Below are 26,593 nucleotides of genomic sequence, written 5' to 3'. Positions count from 1 at the left end.
AGTTCCTCTTCAATAATTGGTGCCTGAGAGTTTTGACCATTAGTTCTATCTTATTCCAATGCTCCCCGCTCCCATGTTAGTCATGTGCTCAGCTTGTTATTTCTGAGCCGCCCAATGCACGGTGCTCATTCCATAATTACAAAGTAATGTATCGATTAAACGGCATCTTTCAATGCAGAGATAAAGCAGGTTGTTTCACTATTGTAACCATGTACTTTTTGCACAGCTGTGAAGCAACAGGACAATATTTAATTAAGAATGGATCGAAGATAGCGGATGCACAATGTGGCTTATCCATCCCTACTGTAAAGACCACCGCTGCTGAAGGGCGAACGATCCCTACCCTTGTGACTGTGTCAGTGATAAATACCGCAGCGAGAACGACTTCTTCAGTAACGACAGCAGGCAAACCAGGTAAATGACCGACTCATTTTTAAACATCATTTCACTGTATATTCTGCCTCGTTACAGTCATATGAACCCACTGTTTTTGAAATATTAGAAAAAATATTTGATTTCTGTGTTGTTTTTGTGATGAACGAGATTTTAATGGTCTGCATTTTTATAGTTAGCATTGTGTGTATGAAACACCAGGGCCAGGAATTTCCTCAGAGCTGCTCTCGTTCTGCCTCAGTAACTTTGCCGGGAGCGCAGCGGGAACCCTGTTTACGCGTCCAAACGGGGCTTCTGCCACATTTCCAAGGAAATTCCCGGCCCAGTATCCCCCCCCCCCTCCCCTTCTCCTGAAGGGAGTGACCTGAGCAAACAGATGGTTTAATTGGGCGTTGGTTGCTCTCCACAATTGGCTCTTCATGCAGCAGTCTGAAGCGGGAATGTCAGCTGACTTTACAACTGTGGAGTCAACATCAGGCGAGCCTCATCCTGCCCCCCCCACTCAAAAAGACTTGCATTTATATAGCGCCTTTCATGACCTCAGGATGTCCCAAAGTGCTTTACAGCCAGTTAAGTACTTATGAAGAGTAGTCATAGAATCATAGAAATTAACTGCCAAGAAGGAGGCCATTCGGCCCATCGTGTCTGTGCCTGCTGAAAAACAGTGATCCAGCCTAATCCCACTTTCCAGCTCTTGGTCTGTAGCCTTGTAGGTTAAGGCAGTTCAAGTGCATAACAAGTACTTTTTAAATGTAATGAGGGTTTCTGCCTCTACCACCCTTTCAGGCAGTGAGTTTCAGACCCCTACCACCCTCTGGGTAAAAAAAAAATTCTCCTCACCTCCCTTCTAACCCTTCTACCAATTACTTCAAATCTATGCCCCCTGGTTTTTGACCTCTCTGCTAAGAGAAATAGGTCCTCCTCATCCACACTATCTAGGCCCCTCATAATTTTATACATCTCAACTAAATCACCCTTCAGCCTCCTCTGTGCCAAAGAAAACAACCCCAGCCTATCCAATCTTTCCTCCTAGCTAAAATTCTCCAGTCCTGGCAACATCCTTGTAAATCTCCTCTGTACCCTCTCTAGTGCAATCACATCTTTCCTGTAATGTGGTGGCCAGAACTGTATGCAATACTCTAGCTGTGGCCTAATTTGTTTTTTTTTACAGTTCTAGACTAACCTCCCTACTCTTACATTCTATGCCTCAGCTAATAAAGGAACGTATCCTGTATGCCTTCTTAACCACCTTATCTACCTGTCCTGCTACCTTCAGGGATCTGTGGACATGCATTCCAAGGTCCCTCTGTTCATCTACACTTCTCAGTATCTTACCATTTATTGTGTATTCCCCTGCCTTCTTTACTCTCCCCAAATGCATTATCTCACACTTCTCCAGATTGAATTCCATTTGCTACTTTTCTGCTCACCTGTCCATTGATATCTTCCTGCAGTCCACAGCTTTCCTCTTCATGTCACTGTTGTAATGCAGGAAACGCCACAGCCAATTAGCACACAGCAAGGTCCCACAAACAGCAATGAGATAATGACCAGATAATCTGTTTTTGTGATGTTGGTTGGGGGATAAACATTGGCCAGGACACTGGAAAGGACACCCCTATTCTTCAAATAGTATCATGGGATCTTTTATAGCCACCTGAGAAGTCAGACAGGGCCTCGGTTTAACATCTCATCCAAAAGACGGATGGGATATTATATATAGGGGATAGAGCGATGTTTGGCTGTGATTCCTCTGCAGAATTACAAGCAAACGGCCACTGGATAGTGATCAAGAACAAGAAACACATAGGCAAGTGTAGAACTTGGGAACTTTTTGTTTTCTATGACTCAGTACCACATTATGCAGCACATTTGCTCACCAAGCCACCAGAGACACATTTCAGGTTATATATGGGAATTCACAGATGTGCTTTAACGGTGTTAAAAGTGCCAGTAGACAACAATGGAAGTTTTGGGATGTTTAAACTTTTTAAATGTAGAGCACATCAGTATAACACTGTCTTTTCTGTTTAGCCTTGGCAGGAGAAAGCAAATTTCTCATTGCTGTCGTCGTTGTGGCAGCTGTGATTTTTGTCATTGTCTTGATTAAGAGAAGAATAATACGCTTCAGAGTGAAAAACCGAGGTGAGAAAATGGAAGCTTTGAAAGGTGTCAATCTTTTCATTTATTTATTCTCTTTATCTGCTTTGCATTGTCATTTGGTTTCACTTCTATAAATATAAAAACAAATCGAAGCTAACTGAGATAGTCTATGAAAGACTCCCTGACCTGGAAGCTCTTTATTGGGTACAGGATGAAAACAAAGTCCAACCTTTACTAATTGGATGCTTAATTAATCGATGTATTTCAAAGCAATGTTCTAATTATAGCCTATGTTACAGAGCGAGGATCTGCATCGCAATCTGTACTTCACCAAAAAGCTGACCTCCATTACTTCTGTTGTATGCCATCTGTTTCATGTGATGCCCAGATCTCTAGTTCCTGCATTATTGCAGTTTCATTCACTCAAGTTGTAAACCTGGGAAGTACTGGATGATATAAAGCATGAACCTTTTCTTGTTATTAACATTCTCTAAATTAAGGAACTTGAGATGGATAAACAAGTGGAATTGTAGTCAAGTGTAATAAATCATGCCTGCATGCAGAGAGAAGAACTAGAGCAATTGAGTAAAGCATTTCAAGACTACACATGGTAAATCTTTTTAATTGTGGGGACGGTAAACAGCAGTCCCCAAATTGTGATGGATTTTAGGGGAGAGGTAGCCTGAAATTCCTCTATGAAAACTTTAACCTTAAAGGTCAATTAAGCAAACTAAGGGTATTATATGGGTATGGTATAGGGGACTGCCATGAAATACCTTGCTTGTGGTCCCAAACAGAAGCCAAGTTACTAAAAAAAGGGTACATTCTGCATCAAGTCCCAGTAAACACTGGTAGGATCCACTGTAATGGTAGAGGTTAATGCCTTCAATGTTGCTACCAGTAGGATGACAGTTGTGTAAAAACAAAAGGCAGGTGAGCAGGTAGGAAGTATATTTTTGTGCCATTCATGCCTTTTCTGTCCTAGTTTCATAGGTGTTCTGCAGTGCAGATTCTGCACCTATCCACTGCAGTCTTAACTGAATTAGAAGAAAAGAAAGTAACAGACCGATTAGAAATGAGACAACATAACTATTTAGTAAGTTCTTTGTCTGTGATAAATTGATATTCACAAATTGTAAACATGGAATTTTACTGCATTGTAATTACAGATTTCCATCAGTGTTTTGGAATCAGAGAAGACACAAAGCCTCCAGTTCCTGTGCAGGAAGAATTCAAGGATGTCACATCAGTGCAAGTAAAAAACTGACCAGTTGTCAGAATGGAGGAGTCTTTAACTGATTTCAAGTTTACAAATCACTGCCTTTACCTGAACTGAAATATAAAATGAGATTCGTTCATTGATAATCAATGAAATGCAGCCATACAGAAAATGTGAAGTGTCACTTTTCATCGGACCTCATTGTTAAATAGGCTTTTCTCAGAGTACTTTACATTATTTGCCGACATACTTCTAAACATTTCTGAGGCTGACTAGAGAAGCTGAGAAATGTAATGTGAACAACTTGCAGTATTATTTTTCTTTCATGTTTGGCAGCTTGACTACTATTTCAGTACTCAAAAGGGTAAGCTTAATACCTTTCTATTTGATTTATTTTGCAGTGTAGAAATGTGGGATAAAAAGTGACTTAATAACCACCTGTTCCTCAAGGAATAATGTTCTCATTGGTGTGCTGTTTCTGTTCAAGGTCATGGCCTAGAAACCTTCCTTTGGGTCACACATCTTAACTTGGTAAATGGATTGTTGAGAAATAGTTTGTTACATCAGTTGCTTTTGTCTGTGCAACAATTAGTTACACTGGCAAAGTACATTTTAGTAACATTGTTAACATGTGAAACTCGCAGATGGTTTGCTACACTTTGGTCAGAAGGGTGTGATGCTCTCGCTCGTGGTCATCTCCACAGATCTGTCTCTACTTTTCTCTGGGTGACCGGATTTACAAAGAGGCTTGAGCTCTTCCCAGGACAACTTTCCCTCCATCCTACAGGGGAACTAAACGTCAGAGGGAAACTAATACCTGAACATGAACGATGGCTTCAAGTCTTCAATGTACATAGATCGTACAGCACAGAAACAGGCCATTTGGCCCAATTGGTCCATGCCGGTGTTCACATGAGCCTCCCCCACCTTTCTTCATCTAACCCCACCAACATATCCTTTTAATATAGGGGAACCTGTAGTTTAGTCCAATGTTACAATTTTAGTGCAAGATAAGTAATAGGTATAGATGATGGAAACTGTGGGAATGCTTTCTAACATTCCTGCTGTTTTTCCTGTTTTCAGCATTCTCTACAGTTGATGGGCTGCCCCTTCCGGAATATCAGTGTTCTCTGCAAGTTTTTAAAAAAAACATCTCCAGCCATTATTGGATACTGTGCACTTCTCAAAATTAGTGGCACATCTTTCCTCATTCACAACCAGCAAGACATTTCAATAAGATATCTTGCTAAATGTTTTAAAACAAACAGCCGTAGTTAAAGCACGGGGGAGGGTACTGGGAGAACAGATCATAATGCTAATCGCCATGTGCCAACCCTGACTCTTTAAACATCTTGGGAATCAGCAACAAAATGACAAAGAAAAACACAGTGAGAAAGTAGCAAAGCAAGAAAGAGCTGCAGTGGGTTAACACACTGGACTTTCAGGCTTGGGCCCCGCGTTTGAAACCAGACTGCAGTAATAATGTGAAAGGCTACGGCTTAAAAGGATTCTGTGTGAAATAAGTTTGGTTACTGTCAATAAAGTTCCTAATGAGCATGGGCTCACCATCTAAAACAGCCCCTAATTCAGCACTGATTGCCAGTAAATCAAAGCCTGGTGTGGCAAATGGAAAAATGCTGCGTAGTTCAGTGGGGGTGCTGTTCTTGAGGTTGGGCAGATTAGAGGGAGATTTACTTGGCTATACCTGTCTGGGAACGCTTGATGCTGACACTGGGTGGTTAAGATGGGAAAGTGTTCCATTTCCTGGGGTGACATCCTGACTTTGAGTGCAAACATTCACTAAAATGCAATAATGTGAAAAATGCAGGAGAAAGAGAATAAAGAGGGGAAAAATGAAATGGAAGCTGAGGGGCCAAGAAAACACATTAAACTGAAGAAATGGAGGAAAGGTTATATAAACTGTACCTTGGCAGATGATCACTCAGAGACCAACATCTTCACTACCTCTGGGGCTTAGTCTATAAAACTGCAGTGCATTGTAGAGATTCGGGGATATGTCACAAGATGTCCTGCTGTACCAGATTGTTTACACAAAATATTGTGCAAGCTTGAAATTCCAGCTGATTGTGCCTCCCTGCTACACTCAGATGCAGAGAAGTTGAATGCAATGCCATGAGGAGAGAGCAGGGAAGTGGGATTCATTTTGGATTTTTCTAGTAAAGAACCAGCACAGGCATGGTGGGTTGAGTGACCTCCTTCTGTGCTATAAACCACTATGGAATATGTTTTCCACCAGAAAATATTGCTGTGTCTATTGCGGGTTCTACTTATTGTACCGCACGAAACAAGTACCTGAGAAAAACACGTCCAGTGGCTGTAGAAGTAAAACCAGAAGTTACTGAGTCTGCAAAGGGATGATAGGAAAATAGGGAGATGATGGATTTATGGTGGTATGTCCCAACTAATAGAGCTTTATATGCAAATAATAATGAAAACTGCAAAATACACTGATCCAGGGGAATTTTCACACTACATTTTTCATTAAAATGCTCTGTACTAGCATAGGTAGAAAATGCTAAGCATTTATTGCATCTTAGTCTAGATGATATAGGAGTATGAATTCCTCTGGTCACTATCAGTTTGTGTTTGGTGAAAAGACCACTGTAGTGTGCAAGACAGTGATGGAACTGTGTTTGTGAAGGTTTTCTCTGGTCAGTATTTTAACAACCGGTTTACAATTTTGCTAGAAATACTGAAGAGGAAATCATCACAAACACATTTACAACATTGTTACACACAGTGTCCTGAGGACATTTTATCCCATGCTTCTAGTTGGAATCAGGAATTCAGAATGCTTATGCTAACAAATCATTTTTTTAAAAATAAATGTTTCAGGGATTTTTAATACTTTATTTGATGATTTAGGCATATGATCAGTACTATTATACTGGTAAACAACATGTCCACTCTATTAACAGCTCCAATATTTGCTGGAGAGTTTAGTTTGTATTTTGCTTTACTACATTAATTTTGAGAGGAAACTCAACTTGTGTATTGGTCATCTGTTTTTTAGTAGAAAGACTGCTGTAATATCCACGTTAGTGATTAAGGTGTTTAAAGTTTTACGGGTAATAACTGCTACTTGAAACTTTCACATCCTGCAGGAACATCACTATCCCTTCCTGTGCTGCTATTCATGGTAAAGTTATAGTTAAGTTTATAATCTTTACTTAAATTTGAATTAAATTAAACTACTCTCCTCCTCCTCTTCGAATGCACACTCTCTCCAAATCCCTATTATAGAAGTAGTATTCGCACTGTGTAACCAGCTCGCTCTGTAATGCACTTGAATTGCCGTGTTCTTGCTACTACCTCTCTTTTTATCCTCGTATCAAAGTAGGTCACAAACCAATTGCAGCTGCTCAGTCAGGCCAATTACACTGTTGGTTCACATCTAGCTAGTAGCTAATCACCTGCTAACTGTCAATTCACTATCGATTGCACAAATTTAAATTTAAAGTTCAGTTTAAAAAAAACATAATATCCGCAATGTTCTGAACTACTTACTTCTGCTCACCTCTGAATTCCCACTCTAGCCAATTCCTGTATGGAAGTACCATTTTCACTTGTTCCTACCTCAATCCATTACCAGCTCGCTCTGTGGTGTGCACTTAATTGGTATTCTATCAAGTACTTGCGTCTGGTTGTGTCCCATTCATATAAACCTAGAAATTACTGTGTGCGATATTAGCTTATGGACACTTAAAAACATTTAAATAGCATTCTTCGGGCCATTATTGGAAGCATTTGCCCATTGAAAATAAGTCCCTATAGTTTCATTCAACCATTAATTGTTTAAGCATTCCTATTTACAAAGCTCTTCTATGGAGCCTATTTCGTAGACCAAACTGCGCCGGTACACTTGAGATCTTCCGCGACTGATGGGCGCCACACGGACTGGAGTGCGTAATGGATACCAACAACAACATAATTATTTAATTTGTTAAGTTTCCTTTTTTATGGTTTGTTGTTTGTGCCCTTAGAGGGACAACTGTTGTTCGTTTTGTTTGGGTTGATGAGACTCTGGCAACCCAGTGTCTCCTTACGGGTTTTATTAAAAGAAGCATGCACCAGTCTGTGAAGCTTACATACTGGGTGGTGTAAGCAAAGAAATCTCGAAATTCCTCAGCTTCCTAGCTCTGGTGCCAGGACAATTGGACATTAGCAAACCAATCACAGGCATCGCGTTTTTTTTTCAATTTCTGCGATTTTGCTACCTTCTAGAAGAAGACAAATGCAATTTTCCAGGTTTTCCATTTGCCACTTTCATAATGAAACAAAGCTTTGGGCTGATGTTTTAGTGAGTTCATCTGCCGATTTTGTATAATTTATGTTCAAGTGAAAATGTGCTTGTTTTAGATAATTTTAGGATTTCATAAGGAAGGCAATGTATTTTAAAAGTTATCCAGATTTTTTGCTAAAGACATCAACAAAGAATTTATTGACTGCTGTTTTGGGATCACTAATATAAAGCTTTTTTTATTTATCTCCTCTCTCTCTTCCCCTCCTGAGGGTACTGACTCCTTGCTGGGGTACAGTTCCATTAACACCATTCACCTTCTATTGCCTCAAAGCAGTTTGTGGTTCCAAGAATGAGCATTTAGGTTAGGCTGAAAATAAAGACTAAAAAAGAAAGGAAGGATTGGTGGCACTGAGCAAGGTGAGATTATAATCAATAAGGAAATTGCAGAATTATTTAATAAATAGTTTGCTTCAGTATTTAGAGAGAATGAAGAAAGTCTTCAAAGACTTGTACATGTGGAAATAGAAGGGCAAATAATAAATATTAATAAGGAAACAGTTCTTAAGGAACTATGGGCACTAAATACAGATGGTGTGCACTCCAGAATACTAAAGGAATTTAGTAAGGATGTAGCGGAAGGACTAGCGATGATTTTTCAAAATTCATTAGAGACAGAAGCTGTGCCAAAGGACTGAAAGTGGGCAAATATTACACTTCAGTTCAAAAAGGGGGGGAAAGGGTAAACCAGGCAACCTTAACCAACTAGCTGTATTTCAGTAGTAGGAAAATTCCTAGAAACCATAATTAGTGATAAAACAAATGACTACTGATCAGAGATGTCAACATCAATTTATAATTTGATTATTTTAAGAGAATAATGGAAAGTATAGACAGAAGTTGGTGGTTGATATCATTTATCTTCAAGAAAACATTTTATGAAGTGTTGGATAATGTATTGGTTGAGAAAATTAGTGCAAATGGCATAAAAGGGAATAGATAGATAGATGACTGAAAGATGGACAGCAAAGGAATGCAATAAATGGACATTTCTCAACCTAGCAGGGGGTGGCTAGTGTGTGCTCCAGGAATTGGTGTTGGAACTGCTTTTGTTCTCCCTCTCTCATGAAACACTGACCCTCCCCAATTCCCATTTAATCAGTGTAATCAAAAACTCAGGCCAGCATTAGTGATCCTAAGCTGCTTGCAAGGCTTTTCATTGTATATACTGTGCAGAATCTATTATCTGTGGTATTTTAAGAATGGTTTGAATAATGTATAAAGAAATGTACAAAGTTAAATGATTATGATATTACAGAAAGGGAATTCTGGACTTTTCACTTAGGCTTTATTTGAATTTACTTTGTTAAACTGCACATTTAATTTACCAAGAAACAGTGGATGGCAGCTTTGTAAATACTGAAAAAAAATGTCTGCCTGTAATTTCGCAGTTCAGATTGTACCCTATTTTTCAATTGCATTATTTTTTTAATATAAAAATGATATTTTTAAAAAATAAAATCTTCCAAAAACGTCTCCCAAACTGCAGTGTGTTGATTATTAAACAAATGACAATATGGCATTACAAAAAGGCAGTCCTAGGCTTCTCACTATCTAGTCTTACTTTGTTCTGAGTGTGGGGGAGGCACTGGGGTGGGGGGGGTCCAAAAATGTAGAGGTAGCACTTTGGGGAGGGGGGTTTAAGTATGCACAAGTCTCAGTAAGTACAACAATGTCTGCAAATGTAGTGCATTAGATCACAGAAACCAAACGTTAACCATAGTAACAACCACAAAGGTGTGAGTAAATGTGGGTTTTCAGTGTCGTTTACGTATTTGGCAGCATGAGAATTACAGTAGCTGCTGAAATTCTGATGGTCAGGAAATTCTTAACATTAACCAAGTCACCACAACTTAATTAACTGGGTAAAATTAGATTCAGTGGAAAGAGAAGCAATAGATTAAAGAATTTATCTTGCGTGTTGAACTATGAGATTGAAATTGATATGCATTGCGTCTGTCTTTCGGGTGTAAAACGAGTGCAAAGCACACCAATTTAGCAGTGGGATAGGCAGCGCCCAATCTGCGCAGGCATTGGACCTGCTGCTAAATTCGTGGGGGCCTTTTATTTTAGACGTCCAGGGTGGAAGGCCAAAACAGACATTAGGTCCCTTTTAAATATGTAATATTTTGTCGTGCTTGCCAAAAACGGGCCCAAAATCTACCCCTTTGTTTTCCAGTCATTATATCTTCAATATTTAAGTGAAACTACAGTCATCAAATGTCACTGAAATATGATTGGGCCACACGCATCCTGAATTTTTGGCTGACAAAAAACTTAAAACCAACTCTGCAACCAATTAAAACACTGCTTCGCAATGCGCCCTCTGACCTTTCTCAGCTGACCATCCCATCCATGTGGGAAAAATTAAAAATTTTATTTGTTTGATTTTATAAAGTCCAATAATCCACAACAAATTATAATCCAAAATTACACTCACCAACAGCAGAAAGCTTTGAAGGAATATTGTACTGTTGCCCAAGAAAGTTAACAAGGTATCTGAAGTTGGTAGAACCACAGGTCTGTAGCACCACGATAACCTATTTCAATTGGCCAGGCAAAAACCTGAGTTTAACAACAAGCCTCGTTTGACAGAACCAAACGTGGCCAAAGAGGGAAAAAATTGACCAAGATAGAATTGAAGCACAGCTGTTCCACATCAAGGAAATATAACCCTGACTCTGGGAAGTTTTACAATATTCAGCTCCACTTCTAACACTTCATATGTTATAGTCTCAGTTATTATCATTACATATTGAACATTTATTACAATATAAATGCTCTTGCTCCTCAATCAGTTGTTTTTAATAAGTCCAGAGATTTCTTCAATAAGATTAGTCTCTTTAATAAGTTCAGTAGTCTCTTGATGGTTCAAATAGTTGATTTTTTTCCCCCCCCTATAGTCCAAGAGTTAAGCAAAACCATGCTCTTACTCTATCTCCTCGATGGATCACCCATCTATGTTTTCAGGGTCACAAGAGCAGTAAGCACCGTCCTGTAATGGGGAGATTGACAGTTGGGTCGAATCTGAAATGGTCTGCATCCATCGTCTTAAAAACTGGCTGAATTGGCAAATTGCATGTCTGCACAGAAATATTTTCTGGCTCAAATAAATGTGGGGTGAACAGATAAGAACGGATTGAAATGTAATCAAAACTCAAATTGCCACTCAAAATTCTGCCTAGTTTTACTAATAAGAGGAGGGGTCCCCCATAGATCAACATGCTGCTGCTGCTGATAAATCAGTGAATATAGACGAAGGACAAGAAGTCAGGTTCAAAATAGTAAGAGGCAAGTTTAGAATGACATCAAGAACAGCTATTTCACACAAAGAGGCTTCGGGACGTGGAATGGACTTTCAAGTGGAGGCAAATACCCTGGAATTGTTTAAGAAACAGTTCGACTATAGGGTCTTTCTGGATGGATAAGGTAAAATGGGCCAAATAGCCTATGTAGTACATACATATCTTGTGAGAACTATGAAGATTATTCAGCTGTCTTGCTGTGTGCTAGCATATGGGATTTGATGATCAATTTCAGTAGCTGGTATTTTGCTGATATTTCAGTTGATATTCATACTGATAGACCCTTAACAATAATCTGATTGTAATCATCACGATGAATATTAACCTTCCTGTAACAAATTATCTGACAAGTGATCTCGGCTAGTACTTCTTAGTAATTCAAAAACCTCAAAGGGTGGGTGAATGTGTGTAGGTATGGGGAAAGTTTACATAGTGGTTTGACTATCAGAAGATGTAGTGTCTGTGCTGTCCTGGATTAACTTATGAGAGCAAATGCGTCAGAGTCAATCACAACTTCCAATTCAATTGTGTAATTCCAGTTTAAAATAATTCATCATAATGCAGAAATCAGAACTACTGGAAAAGCAGGAATTTAAAAAAAAATAATAAAGACCACGTAGGGCTGATTCCAAGACGTTGCACTTGGGGGGGTGGCCTCTCGCTTTCTTCTCTCAAATGAGCTTGCCTTTCTCTCTGGGGCTGATACAGCATTGAACACCATCCGGAGCAGTGAAGCATATGAGGAGGGAGTATGTTGCATCATTAGGTATCCAGCACCCAATGTGCATGGTGCCCCATAGTGCGAGTCCCAAACACTGTTGGCGCATGCGCTGACACTGTGTGCAAGGTTCTTTAAGGCCCCATTTCTATGTAAATTAGGGGCGAGCCCCATAATGTGCCCGGAGTGCTGTCTGAGATGCTCAGTGCCCATTTTCAAGGGAAGCTCGCTACAAAATGGTTAGTTTGCATTCTTCTAGAAAGCGTCATCCTTTGTTGTAGGGCCTTCTGCCTCATGGTCTCCAACATTCAAATCAACAATTCAGGTCTTTTATTCAAAGCCAATTTTGACAACAACAAAGCCAGCAGAGTTTTAAGGAGAGCCAGCAGTCCTTTAACAGCTGCTGGAACTGAATGCACTTAAGGCTGCCTCCCATCAGAATATAACAAACAACACATTTTGGAGCAGAGGGTGCAAATATACCAGGATATTTTTAACCTCCATATGCTGCCTTCCTTCCCACACCGCCCCGACTCCCCTCCTAGTTCAATGACGGAAAAGGACCGACAGCTGTAAAATCCAGAGAAGCCATTATTAGAACTACTTTGAAGATAGTAGTGAATTATTTTATATAAACACAAGAGAGAGTAAAACATGTATTTTTTTAAACTGGAGCTGAGGTAACTTTGGCAGGAAACACACCGGCAATGCGGATTGGCCGCCTTTTCTAGAAACTACCTGATTTTTATTTTTAGTGAAACATCAGTTTTACGCCCAGGTGGCAAGTTGAAAATCTACCCCACCACAGAAAGAAAGACTTGCATTTATATAGCGCCTTTCACAACCTCAGGACGTCCCAAAGCAATTTACAGCCAATGAAGTACTTTTGAAGTGCAGCTACTCTTGTAAAGTAGGCAATGCGGCAGCCAACTTGCGCACAGCAAGGTCCCACAAACAGCAATTTAATAATGACCAGATGATCTGTTTTAGTGATGTTGGTTTAGGGATAAATATTGGCCAGGACTATGGCTAATAACATAGAAAGGCCTGTAATATATAATGCGATAATAGTGCAAATATACATTGCACAGAATTGACCCTGCCATGCTCATCTGCCTCCATCCCAACCTAAAGCTGAGGAATGCTTCCTCCTGTCCTCGGCTCTAGGTATATCTATACTCCTGTCCTCAGCATCAGAAATACATTCCCACCTGACCTCAGCCTCCCACTCTCTGTCCCAGAAATGCCTACACTTTAATTCTTAGCAACGCCTCAGCTCCCTCAGACCTAGGACTTTGCTGTTCACACTTACTGGATAGCAGGAAACCGACCATGCTCCATCCCTGCCTCAACTCAGGCCCCTATCCTCACTTCAGCTCCCACTTTACCCAACCGAGCACAGACCCCCAGCAGCCCAATCTATGCAAATCCATAACTATTATAATACGTGCAATGCTGCTGTCATAAACAGGGTATCCACTTTGAGATAAACTAGTAATTAAAATATTTGCTTAAACAGATAATTATGTTTAACATCTAGTACATCATCTGCTGCCCACATATTAAATTATGGGGAAATAATATTTATAATACCGAAAATATGGGAGTAGGAGTTTAAGGTTTTTAAATGTTACTCAGCATAGAAGTTTTACAGTAATTTAGCACCAGCTATACTAATCTACCCACACCCAAAAAAATGGAAAGTTAATGCAAATATCAATGGGAATATTCAACATGTACAAAAAAATAGCTGCATTGCAGACAGAAAGTCAATCATCAGTTCTGTGGCTTTTAATGGGAAATTCTAATTCCACTACATAGGCTGCACAGGAAATCATGTTCAGGGTACTCGCAGCCAGAGAGTAGGCGTGTCTTCATAAAGGGTAAAGGAAACTTCCAGTCACTTTATCTAAAGATTTACCCATTGATGGAAGAAGAGTGATTTTGCCTTCAAATGGTAATGGATATTTATTTTATATCCACAATGGCAAAAGATTGATTATACACAGACTTTAGTAATAAACTTTTTATGACACTTCCCTGGTGAAACAGCGATATGCAGGAGCAACATGGGTGATGGAGTGAGTTAGAAAGTCACCTTTCACCTCTGGGACATGGGCTCAAATCCAGGCCATACTAATGGAATGGAAGTCTCCTCTGGCCATAGGGTCATATGTGAAATTAGTTTGAGCAGTCTTAATCCAGTTTCTAGTAGGCATGGAGCTACAGTACACAACTACCTTAATTTGGAACTAATTGGCAATATCACACAGGTAAGTCTAAGGTAGTTAGAATGGAAAAGGATGGGTTGTATAGGCAAGTTTCCTCTCTTGACCTTTGTAAGCTGCAAATATAAGGTTCTATATGTTTGTTGTCCTCCCTGGCTTCAAATTAAACTCACTGCAGTCTTCCCTTCCTCCTCAACTTCCAGGCTATTAAAACCCAGTCTTGGCATCATCTGTTCACTCATTTCTCATTTAACTCGCCTTCTCTTTTTTCTATCCCATGCAGAGCAGCGTGTATGTTTCCAGCACAAATTCCCTGTTTGAAGTCATACCCTGATACTGCTACTTCTCCGTGTGCGTGCACTGGTGCTGTAATAGTGATGACTGGCTGTAACAGTTTCCCTGCCATGTGCATGACCTCACGGCTGCATGAGTTGGACGGGTGGCCGATGTCCTTCCCGCAGGCAAGGCATTTGAATGGCTTCTCTCCAGCGTGTGCAATATCAGGTGACTGGTGTAACCAAAGTCCTCCTTACACATGCTGCACCTTCTCTTTGCTGTGGATGCGCTTGTGCTGGGAGAGGTTTGATGAGCTGTCGAAATCTTTCCCGCAGCAATGGCATTTGTATGGCTTCTCTCCAGTGTGTGTTCGTTGATGCCTGCGCAGGTTGGATGGGTGGTTGAGCCCCCTTCTGCAGGCAGGGTATTTAAAAGCGCTTTGCTCAGGTGTGTCCCTGTGTCGACCCACAAGTACTGCTTGAGGTGATGGGAATGGTTGAATCTCTCTCTCTCTCTCTGCACTTGGAACAGATGAGGTGCTTCTGAGCTCGACACTGCTCGGAGTGATTCTACCTCAGAACACCCCCATTAACTGGGACCGTCAGCCTATTCCAAAACAGATGACAATTACTTTTACAGGTTACAATGGAGTTCTCTTGCTTAATGACTGATGTCATGCTGCTTCTGTTCAATTATTTTTCAACGTGAGACTTTTTTTCTAACTGCCTCCCCCCACTTATTTCTTTCTTGCCAATTTCCCCCCCCTACTCAAAGGAGTTTTTGCTCGGGTCAAAGGGATACAGATGTCCCCAGTATCATACCTAAGTGGTCATTCTTCATTTGTGAATTTTGACGGTGAAGTTTGGCAGGCTATTTGACTGGGAGATTTTTTTTATGATGTTCTTGAGATGTGGGCGACACTGGCAAGGCAGTATTTATTGCCATCCTAGTTGTCTTGAGGGCAATTGGAGTTAACCACATAGTGTGGGACTGGAGTCATATGTAGGCCAGACCAGGTAGGGTTGGCAGGTCCCCTTCGCTGATGGACATTAATGAGCCAGTTGGATTTTTACAACAATATACAGCAGCTTTCACGGTCATTTTTTTTTCTAGTTCCAGCCCTATCCAGTCTTCAGCCAACGTTGACAAATGTGCACTTCCATCAAGAGTCGTGGGATAGCAGGACCCCTGGCCAATTTCCCCCCCTCCTAAACTAGGGACACTGAGGGCAATTTTAGCATCCCGACAACCCAACCGCCCCCTAGCTCAGACCAAGGATCGAACCTGGGACCTTGAGAGCATGCTGCTCCTGCAAACTCAGAGACGGTTGGTAACATGGGCAATGGAGTGGAAAATTAGGCTGGGTGAGTAACAGGCAGCTGACCTGCTACCGCCCAGTTGGCACCCCCTGCTGAATTTGAAAGTTTCACCCTTTGATTCAATTAGTCAAACAGGACCTGCCCTTTACACCACTACGTTGGCTGTCCCTGGCTACCCCATACTTTTCTAAGTGTTCACCAATGTTATTCCTTGTAATGTCTCCAGCAGTTTTTCTACTACCGACGTGAGGCTAACTGGTAGTTACCTGGATTGTCCCTTTCCCCGTTTTTTTGAAAAGATGCACAAAATTTGCCACCCACGTTTGGTGCAATTTCTCTTTCCAAAGAATTTTGCAAACTTTTGGTTAGTACAGCTATATCTTCACAAACCTCGCTCGGTATTTTGGTGTGTAGTTCATCTGAGCCTGGTGGAAATCCAGCACTGCTACAGCGGTTTAACTGGTTACAGCAGCTTAAAGAGGAAGACCAGTTTATAAATGGGAACACCAACATCAGAAATGCAGCCCATAAAAAGCATGCCTAAGGATGCAGTGGAACAGCCAAGTTTTCAGGTCAGTTAACTGGCACCAAACCAAGGTCAAACAAATCAATAGTGCAGGCACGGTGGCTTCGGCAGTCACATTCACCAACCCCCACAAGGCAACACAGTGCCAGAAATTGTTCAATGACCTCACCGGGATAGCCAAGGTAAGAGGAGACAGCCGCACCATGTAACTCAAAACACCATTGTGCTGCCCATCTCTCTTTTTGTGCCCTTGCACACAACACAGCGACACGCAGAGGAAGAGCAGTAAGAGGAACCTGGCTCCAATGCTTCATCAACACCCAGCCCCTTTTCACTGTTAAGTAAACTGTGTAGATGGTTGCACGGGTCCTGTATGTATGAAATATACTCTGAGAACTTCGGCTAGTCAGCCTAAATCCATGAAAGACAGCAGACTAGTATTTGTCCTTTCTCCTCTTGTATGTGCAGACTAGACTGGATTTCTATCATATACATCTAAGATTTAAAAGATATCCTATTCAGCTCGCCACTAAACTGCCCTATATGCCCAGTACAGGGTATTTAATGAGTTACATCCTGAGACAATCACCATACGATTACAGTACAACCCAAGTGAAAGGAGTTAACTTCTTGACAGAATTACCAAAGGTGAAGCCAGACACAGACGCATAAACTATTACAACTTTAATCAAACATCTAAGTTAATCACAACTAATCTCCTCATTAGGTTGAGCATTGAGATTACCACCAGCACTTGGCTTAAGCTGATCACAACTGGCACTTGCAGTAGGCATTTAAGTAGAGACTATAGGAAGCTTATCCAGCTCCTACCCCAATGTCCACGTGTGCACTTTGCAGCAACAGTAACTACATAGCAATTGGGAGCAGAAACCCTGGGTGATTTTTCCACTCCCCAGTCCAGAGACTGAGCCCAATTGCTGCACCTCTATTGCCAGAGGTCAGCAACCAGGGCAGGGGGGAGTAAATTAGAGGAGCAAAAGTACTCAGAAACACACTCGGCAAAGATTTACGACTTGTTTATTGCTGGAATATTATACAAAGGACTGGCCTCAGAGAGTTGCACAGCTTGGATTAACACTACTTCAGGTTTCTCCTTAAAGGAGCCATATACTAGATAGAAGGACAACTACTATCTAGAAAGAGGCAGTTCTTTCAATCCAAAGCATTGCCATCTCTAAAAATAAAATCACTAAGAAAAATCCCACCAGGTTTTCTCATTGAGAAGAGATGCTTTCCCCATTGTGACGGTCAAACAAAACGGCACCGTGTACAGCAGCAGCCCTGCCTGAACAATGTGTCAGGGAGCTCTATCTTCATCTGCTTAATGCTGCACTCAGCAGAGATCAGCATCCAATCCTGGTCCTGGCATAACTACACGTTAGAGAGTCTGGTGCCAAACAGGGTCTTGAATTTAAAGATGATGCTTCAGCTTTAGGGGTTAATTTACTACAAGTATCTCCTGTCCTCAGGGAACATTCCTACCCCATCGTGCCTAATAGCATTCTCCCTACAAGACTGAAGACTCCAACCTGACAGAGGTGGAGGCCCATTGAGGATCAGCACTTACAGCAGAGCAACGGCCTTGACTATTTACATTTAATTATTAAATGTCCTCATTTCCCTTCGGAGGTCTCAGGCCCTTTTTTCTGGGTGGACGTCCTTCAATCTACAGCAGTGAAGTTCAATAATTTCTTCCCCCTCCCTGTGTCTCACCTCTGCGCACTCATTTCTCACGTTGGCTTGGTTTGGCCGAGATCAGAAAAGCGTGTGAGAGAGAGAGAGAGGTAGGAGAGGAGAGAAAAGCAAGTCCACGGGCCTGACCCCATGTTCCAAGACTTGTTGCTGCAGAGTGTTGGAGCAGCAACATGCTGCCTGCCTCATCCTGGCCTCTTTCCAGCTTTATATTTTAAAGCGGCCACGTTTACAGAAGGGTCTTGCTCCTCCCTGTAGCACCTGCTTTCAAAACGCTGGGCAAAGTGCTCAACCTCCTTCAACATAAAACGAGAAATATTCGGGGAAGAGGAGGCCCCGTGTTCTATGTCAAGACAGTACTTCAACTCCCCACTCTGCTGTAGGAAATTGTTGCTCACCAGGGTTCACAGTGGACAGCACTCCCGCTAAATGGGCCTTGCAAGACTTTATACAAGAAAGTACAATCCCAGACAAGGGCAGCCCCAGGTTCAATCCCTGGTTTGTGCTGAGTTAGCTGACTCCAGCTTGGGCAACGCTAGAATTTGTTTCAGCACCACAGGACTAGGAAGGGAAAATCCAGCAGGATTTCCATTCCTCAAAGCAGGAAGATTGTAAACTTTCTGTTTAAAAAAAAAGACATAGTAATTATGCTTTTAGGTCACTTTAAACCTTGCTCTACATTATTTTGGCTCACATATGTTAGATCACCTTCATGCTTGAGTCCTAACTATAAATCTCTTTCCTTGCCTCGAGATCTAGATCTAACATATTCCAGGTAAACAAACAGCTAACCATGTTGGTAATTGTTTTTTTTTTAGGTACTGGATTATCTTATGGCTCCATAAGATCTCACTTTAGTTTTCAAAAGCGATAAAGCATCACAGCAGATCTTGTTTATAAGTTTAAAATATGATGTGAAATTATTACACAAATAATAAACAGAATAATCTAATAGTGAAGTGCTACATCTACAACAGAACATCTTTTATCTAAATCGACAAAATAGTAAAGGATTGAAACTCTGAGTTAATTGAATCCTTTGCAAATGATTTTTAAATACAATGTTTCTCTTCACTTTCAGGAATATCAACCTGTCTTTTCTGAGATTTTCAAACAGCCTCTTTGCTTCTCTGAATTTCCACAGTCCGTCTCATGGGATTTTCCATCGGCCAACTCTATTTTGATCAGAATAGAAACCTTTTCATATCCTGGAAAAGAGTAACCTGAAAAAATAGACACTCACATACAAACTGCATCAATTACAAAGTCTGTATGTATTTGAAAATTGTGTGTTAGACTTCATCTCAAGCCTGTTACCAAGGAAACTTTCACAAGACTGAATCAGGATAGATAACTTCAGCTGGCTGTTACATTCCCTAAGCACAATGACTTGAGTTTTAAAGAGACAGCTACTAAATCAAAATACATCATTCTTGTCACAATAATGCTTTACAGGAATGCCCTTATCCAATGTCTTTGAACATAAAATCTCCACAGGATGAAAGTCACTTGATGCCCACAGCTAATGAAGACAGTCCCCTTTGCTGCAGATGCTCTGTGAAGGTTCCCGTCTCTGCCTCGCGGCCAAAGGTGTTCGATGCTCTACCTCCTGTGAACACGATGGTGACCGATCAGATTGGAGGCGCTCTTGAAGCCCTTGCCGCATTCCAAGCAGCGGTACGGCCTGTCGTCAGAGTGCGTGCGGTAGTGCACCTGCATTGTGGAGGTCTGCCGGAAGGCCTTGGCGCAAATCGGGCACGTGTACGGCTTCTCCCCGGTGTGCGTCCGCCGGTGCCTCACCAGCGTCGAGCGCTGGTTAAAGCCCTTGCCGCAGGTCTCGCAGTTGAACGGCGGCTCGCCGGCGTGGGCCTGCCGGTGTTCCAGCATCTCCGCGGGGTCCCTGAACTGCTCGCCGCAGACCGGGCAGGCGGTCGGCTTCTCCCCGCTGTGCGTGCGCCGGTGGGTGGCCAGGTGGTGCGAGTGGAGGAACTTGCGGCCGCACGCGGCGCACTGGAAGCGCCGCTCCCCGCCGTGGATGCGCTTGTGCTTGGACAGGTTGGACGAGGTCTTGAAGCTCTTACCGCACTCGGGGCAGCGGTAAGGCCGCTCCTCCCCGTGGATGCGCCGGTGCACCAGCATGGTGGAGGACTGGCGGAAGGCCTTGCCGCACACCGGGCAGGGGTAGGGTTTCTCGCCCGTGTGGGTGCGTTGGTGGGTGACCAGGTGGTGCAGCTGGATGAACTCCTTGCCGCACACCTTGCACTTGTACTGCTTCTCGCCGCTGTGCACCAGCTGGTGGATCAGCAGGTTGTACGAGGTGCTGAACCGCTTCCCGCAGTGCGGGCACCGGAACGGGCGCTCCCCCGTGTGCACGCGTCCGTGCCGCTTCAGGTCGCAATACTGCTTGAAGCTCTTCCCGCACTCGGTGCAGATGAAATGCTTCTGTCCGTATTGGCGGGGGGGATACTTGCGTGGCAGGGAATCGCATGGAGCAGTCCCGTCTTCAACGGACTCCCTAGGAGGGGGGTCAGATTCTGATCGCTGCACATTCTCCGTCGGGTCTTCAGCCACTCCTACAACACATCAGATTAATATTAGTTACGCATCGCAAATGCGACTCAATTAAAAGGCAAATGCATTCAAATTCAACACCGTAATATCTGTTCAACTACTGGGGAGAAATCTGTACACTGGACTGGTGTTTCTCAGTCCCTCTCTCCCTTAAGGGAATCTGATAGAAGTGGAACGAGAGACTGTCAGTTAGTCCAGAATGGACCTATTTTGATGAGCCAATAAGGGTGACACTGGGTTTCCTCAGTGTCATCAAACAAGAATCAGCACAACTACTATAAGAAAGAGGCATATGGTCCAACCAAACTAAAAGAAGCTCAACATAAGCAAAAAATTCCCAACAAAAGCAAAGAGAACCTTCCCAACTAAATTATAATGTTATCATCAGTGTCTATAAGGCTGCGCCATGTAAACATTGAAATTTTAACTGTGGGAAGAAGAGCTCATGCTCTAGATATCTGTTGCACTTCTGATGTGTTACCAGATCCCACATTCTGCCCCCAAGTTCTCCTACCCACCTACTGTTAAACACTAGGACCATTCCTTCATTAATACCAAAATGCAGGACACTTGCCATGCTGCAAAATCTTCCAAGTGTCGCCAAACCTCAGAACAACCTCCCCCACCCCCCCCCCCAGGCTACTGAACCCTAAGTTTCCCCCGGTGCTACCAAATTCCAGGATCACCATTCCCCAGTGCCACAAAGCTCCAAACCCTTGGGTTCCACACCGTAGTGAGGGCAAAACTAAGCACTCACAATCCGGTTCAGCTGAACACAAGGAGCACCTCCAGCGCTACCACACCTGAGGACCCCTCTTCCCCACCCAGGGCCCCCCAACAAGTGCTGAAAAACTTTAGGTCCCACATTGCAGTTCTGCCAAGCCAGAATCACCAGTGTTTAATAAATTCATATTAAACATAAAGTGAGTTCTGATGTGATGCTCTACTGCTTTTGAAAATGCAGGAAAGACCCCATGGATGCATAGGATAAATTCAATTCACTTATAAATGATTAAGAAACAGGGTTTTCTGTTTTGTTGTCCTGGATGCATCACCGAAAGCTTATCTAGACCTCAAGGCAACAATGGACACTATCAAAACGTATATGAATTGGCCATGGGAATGATCTAAGAAACGAGAATTAAATAATCTACAGCAAGGAGGGTAGAAAACGTCTAAAGATGTAACCATTACATCAGTGCTATTCTCCATGTTTGAGTATTGGAAGGTATTTGACTGTGGGGGTCATGACCAATTATGGTCCCATCTTCAACCAATGCATAATTTCCTGCAAGAGACACTAGAATCTGGAATTTGAACCCGAGCTGATTTTTGTCCTCAATCCTACAGCACTGATCAAATTTTAACCCCGCACTCCCCTACTGAAATCAGCTAACTTAGCAAAAATGGAATGAAATCTGGTCTATGTGACCCTCTTATACTAACCCCCTCTAATAGCTGGCTTGGCAGAGATGTGGGAGCATAACACGACTGGGATCGCTCCCCCCCTCTGAGAGATGGGTACTGAGTGGCACAGGGACACCCAGGAGAGGAGAGGGCCAAAGTACCTGAAAACAAATATAATAAAATAATATCATAATACCCCCCCCCCCCCCAAAAAAAAAAATGAGCCTGTTGCTTTAAGGGAAGAGGAGAGGCCAAAATAATTTATGTCTTTCTAAAAAATAAATAACTCTGCTGTAAATTGCAAGCTCAGCTTGTATGCAGCTGCTGGCACTGCCAGTGAAGGGAGGGTTTACCTGCCATTGTCTGCAGCAGCTCCACGAATCTTCAGCCTTTTACTTTCCCGTTGGTTTGCTGCAGGTTCCACCCACAATGCATCATCACCCCCCCCCCCCCTTAGGCAGTTATCCACTTCCGGACACGCGCAGTGCCACGCTTTCTGCCCACTATAGGGGATAGGGGACTTTCAGCCGTGCGGAGGAGTCTGGGTAATATGTCCCGGCATTTTTTTTTTTGTGTGTGTGTGTGTGTGTGTGTGTGTATAAGGAGACCTGGCGATCGATCCAAATTAAAGAAAACTAATAACGGTGCCCCCTTATTCTGAGGTGGCACAAACAACAAACACCCAAAACCATACTAAAGAGAAAAGAAACTTATCAAATTAAAAAGTAATAGTTATTATCGATGTCCACTATGCACTCCAGTCCCTGAGGTGCCCACCGGTCGCGGAAAGCCTCAAGCGCACCGGCGGACACCTTCTCCAGGGCTACCTTGGCGCCGACAAGACGGCGGGAGAGAGGCAGGCAGCCGGAGCGACCTCCCCCACGGGCCGCGTCCAACCTTGACCTGTGAATGGTCATAATGGCCAGGCCCAGGAGCAGACCCACCCGCAGGTCCTCCGACTTGCCCGCCCCACTCCGCACCCATGTTCGAGTATTAAAGGCAACGCTGCAATTTCTTTTTCATTTTATATATATTTGTTTTCATTTTTGAGTTATAGAAATGAATATAAAATTAGAATTTTAGTTCATCCTTGAAGTATTACTTTTATTTAGATTTTATTTAATGATTTTTATTTATAGAAAAATTGTGTTTGTGGACAATTTCTGAATTATGATTCCCTTTCAATTGGCACTAGGGGTTAAAACTGGCCGTACCCACGGTGCTCAGGCTGGAAGTTCTCTTCCTGCAATCCTCGGAGTGCCGGTGATCAATGGCGGAGTTCTCTACCCATAACGCTCAGCGCGGTGGAAAGCGCCCGGGGATTGTGGCCAGAGTGCGCTGCTCCTGTTAATTCTGAATCTGGGCCAGAAAACACCGAATGAAGAATAGCGGGTGAGCAGGGATCTAGGTGTTGATTTTTTTTTTTTGGCGGCTCCGGAACTGATACTCGCTGAAATTAAACGTTAACCCACGTCATTGGCATTAAGGAGATAACGGGAACTGGGTCAGGGTGTGTTGTCATCCACAATGTCTTGCATTGGGGTCACCACTGTTGTGTCATTTTGGAAAGGGAAGCCACATGGTACGTCATGGTGATTGGAGGCCCTTTGGTCTTATCCATAGTGCTGGGCCTTCTCTTCTAACCACTGCAGTCCTTGTGGTGAAGATGCTCCCACAATAGTATTAGATAGGGAAATTCCAGCATGCTGACCCTAGGAACAGCAGCCTTCTTTGTCTGCATAGATCAGTTTGCTCACTCAGCCATCAGAGGAGCTGGGATCACTGCTCCTGTGTGTCCACTCCAGAGTAAATACAGTTTAATTTCACCTTCCAGCCAAATCTACCTGTTGTGCATGGAACTGGCTTTGAATAAAGCTGAACAGAATCAGCTCTTTATTTATCTTCAGATTCCTGTCTAACTTGGATGTTTTTCTATGTTAAAGGCACTATATGAATGCAAGTTGTTGTTGATTCTCTGTATTTCTTCCAGTTTACCAAATAAATTGCACCATCTGCTGGTTACATGTGCAATTACACGATATCGTTTTAAACGTTACCCATTTTAGATTAAAGTATAATGAATATAGGATCTTTCGGCCCTCAGCAAATTATTTTTTTATTTGTTCATGGGATGTGGGCGTCGCTGGCGAGGCCCGCATTTATTGCCCATCCCTAATTGCCCTTAAGGTGGTGGTGAGCTGCCTTCTTGAACCGCTGCAGTCCGTGTGGTGAAGGTTCTCACACAGTGCTGTTAGGTAGGGAGTTCCAGAATTTTGACCGAGCGACGATGAAGGAACGGCCGATACATTTCCAAGTCGGGATGGTGTGTGAGTTGGAGGGGAACGTGCAGGTGGTATTGTTTCCATGTGCCTGCTGCCCTTGTCCTTCTACGTGATAGAGGTCGCGGGTCGAAAAAGCCTTGGCTGCAGTGCATCCTGTGGATGGTACTCACTGCAGCCACGGTGCACCGGTGGTGAAGGGAGTGAATGTTTAGGGTGGTGGATGGGGTGCCAATCAAGCGGGCTGCTTTGTCTTGGATGGTGTCGAGCTTCTTGAGTGTTGTTGGAGCTGCACTCATCCAGGCAAGTGGAGAGTATTCCATCACACTCCTGACCTGTGCCTTATGGATGGTGGAAAGGCTTTGAGGAGTCAGGAGGTGAGTCACTCGCTGCAGAATACCCAGCCCCTGACCTGCTCTTGTAGCCACAGTATTTATGTGGCTGGCCCAGTTAAGTTTCTGGTCAATGGTGACCCCCAGAATGTTGATGGTGGGGAATTTGGCAATGGTAATGCCGTTGAATGTCAAGGGGAGGTGGTTAGACCCTCTCTTGTTGGAGATGGTCATTGCTTGGTACTCGTCTGGCACGAGTGTTATTTGCCACTTATCAGCCCAAGCCTGGATGTTGACCAGGTCTTGCTGCAGGTGGGCACGGACTGCTTTATTATCTGAGGGGTTGCGAATGGAATTGAACACTGTGCAATCATCAGCGAACATCCCCATTTCTGACCTTATGATCGAGGGAAGGTCATCGATAAAGCAGCTGAAGATGGTTGGACCTCGGACACTGCCCTGAGGAACTCCTGCAGCAATGTCCTGGGGCTGAGGTGATTGGCCTCCAACAACCACTACCATCTTCCTTTGTGCTAGGTATGACTCTAGCCACTGGAGAGTTTTCCCCTGATTCCCATTGACTTCAATTTTACTAGGGTTCCTTGGTGCCACACTCGGTCAAATGCTGCTTTGATGTCAAGGGCAGCCACTCTCACCCCACCTCTGGAATTCAGCTGTGTCCATTTTTGGACCAAGGCTGTAATGAGGTCTGGAGCTGAGTGGTCCTGGCAGAACCCAAACTGAGCATCGGTGAGCAGGTTATTGGTAAGTGCCACTTGATAGCACTGTCGACGACACCTTCCATCACTTTGCTGATGGATTAGAGTAGGTTGATGGGGCAGTAATTGGCCAGATTGGATTTGTCCTGCTTTTTGTGGACAGGACATACCTGAGCAATTTTCCACATTGTCGGGTAGATCCCACTGTTGTAGTTGTACTGGAACAGCTTGGCTAGTTCTGGAGCACAAGTCTTCAGCACTACAGCCGGGATGTTGTCTGGGCCCATAGTCTTTGCTGCATCCAGTGCATTCAGCCGTTTCTTGATATTACGTGGAGTAATTTCAGATGCTGCATCTTTAAATATAATTACTTTCATCTGGGCTTCAGTTTTCTCTTTCCCAATAACTTTACAGTGTGACGGTGGTTTGCATTTGCCAGAACCTAATATCTTTACACATTAAGGAGGCAGTGATGGAGGGAGTCCTCCGTCACATCTCAGTTGTTGTGGATGCGCTGATGGGAGAAGAGCCTATTCCTGGCTGCACATATCACACTAAAAGCCAGATGAGGCGGACAGATGAGCTGCCTTGCGTACCAGGTGCTTAGCAGTCACACCTCGCAACTTCCATCGGGGGGGTCTATGTTTTCCCAGATGTTGGGGGTTAATATTGCAAGATTTCAAAGTGGCCTCTCGGGTATCTGTATAGCATTTCATTTTCCCCACCTCTGTTGCGATATCTAAACTGCAACTCGCTGCCGTACTAGACGGCTTTGGGAATTCTATGAAACAGGCAGGTGAAAGTTATATCAAGACCAGCGCAACTGGACCTTTTTGATGAGGTAGTAAAGGTTTGGACCATTAGAAACATTTAAAAACGTTCTCTGTTGACCTGTTAAACTGCTTCCTCATTTTGCCCTCAATGCCTTTGTTCCCATCAAATCACTCGTAGGAGTCGATTTTGACTGCTTTCGCCTGGCGTTAACAGCCTCAAAATGGGGTCAGTAGTCTTACCGTCCTGTTTAACGCCGGCGATGTGGCTGGCTCCATTTTGATAAGTGGCCTACCCTCGGGTTTCTAAAGCACTCGCCTGCTTCAGGCGATAGGTCCTTTTAATATGGAAATCGGGGTCCTCTGACCTAAATAGGATCCAAATTGCAATTTT

General features: G+C 43.1%; 1 protein-coding gene across 1 annotated transcript; it reads right to left on the bottom strand.

The window, feature by feature from the left end:
- Positions 1-17,429: 17,429 nt before the first annotated feature.
- Positions 17,430-22,535, bottom strand: LOC137300843 (zinc finger protein ZFP2-like). Its single transcript, XM_067970094.1, has 2 exons — positions 22,453-22,535; positions 17,430-20,694 (listed from the first exon to the last, which is right to left on the bottom strand). The coding sequence occupies exons 1-2, from the start codon at positions 22,457-22,459 to the stop codon at positions 19,724-19,726; spliced, it is 978 nt and encodes a 325-aa protein (XP_067826195.1). The 5' UTR covers positions 22,460-22,535; the 3' UTR covers positions 17,430-19,723.
- Positions 22,536-26,593: the final 4,058 nt, after the last annotated feature.

The sequence above is a fragment of the Heptranchias perlo genome, chromosome 32, assembly GCF_035084215.1.
Source record: "Heptranchias perlo isolate sHepPer1 chromosome 32, sHepPer1.hap1, whole genome shotgun sequence".
Taxonomy (NCBI): domain Eukaryota; kingdom Metazoa; phylum Chordata; class Chondrichthyes; order Hexanchiformes; family Hexanchidae; genus Heptranchias; species Heptranchias perlo.
Note: the sequence above shows the minus strand (reverse complement) of the source record. Positions and strands in the feature narration are given on the sequence as shown.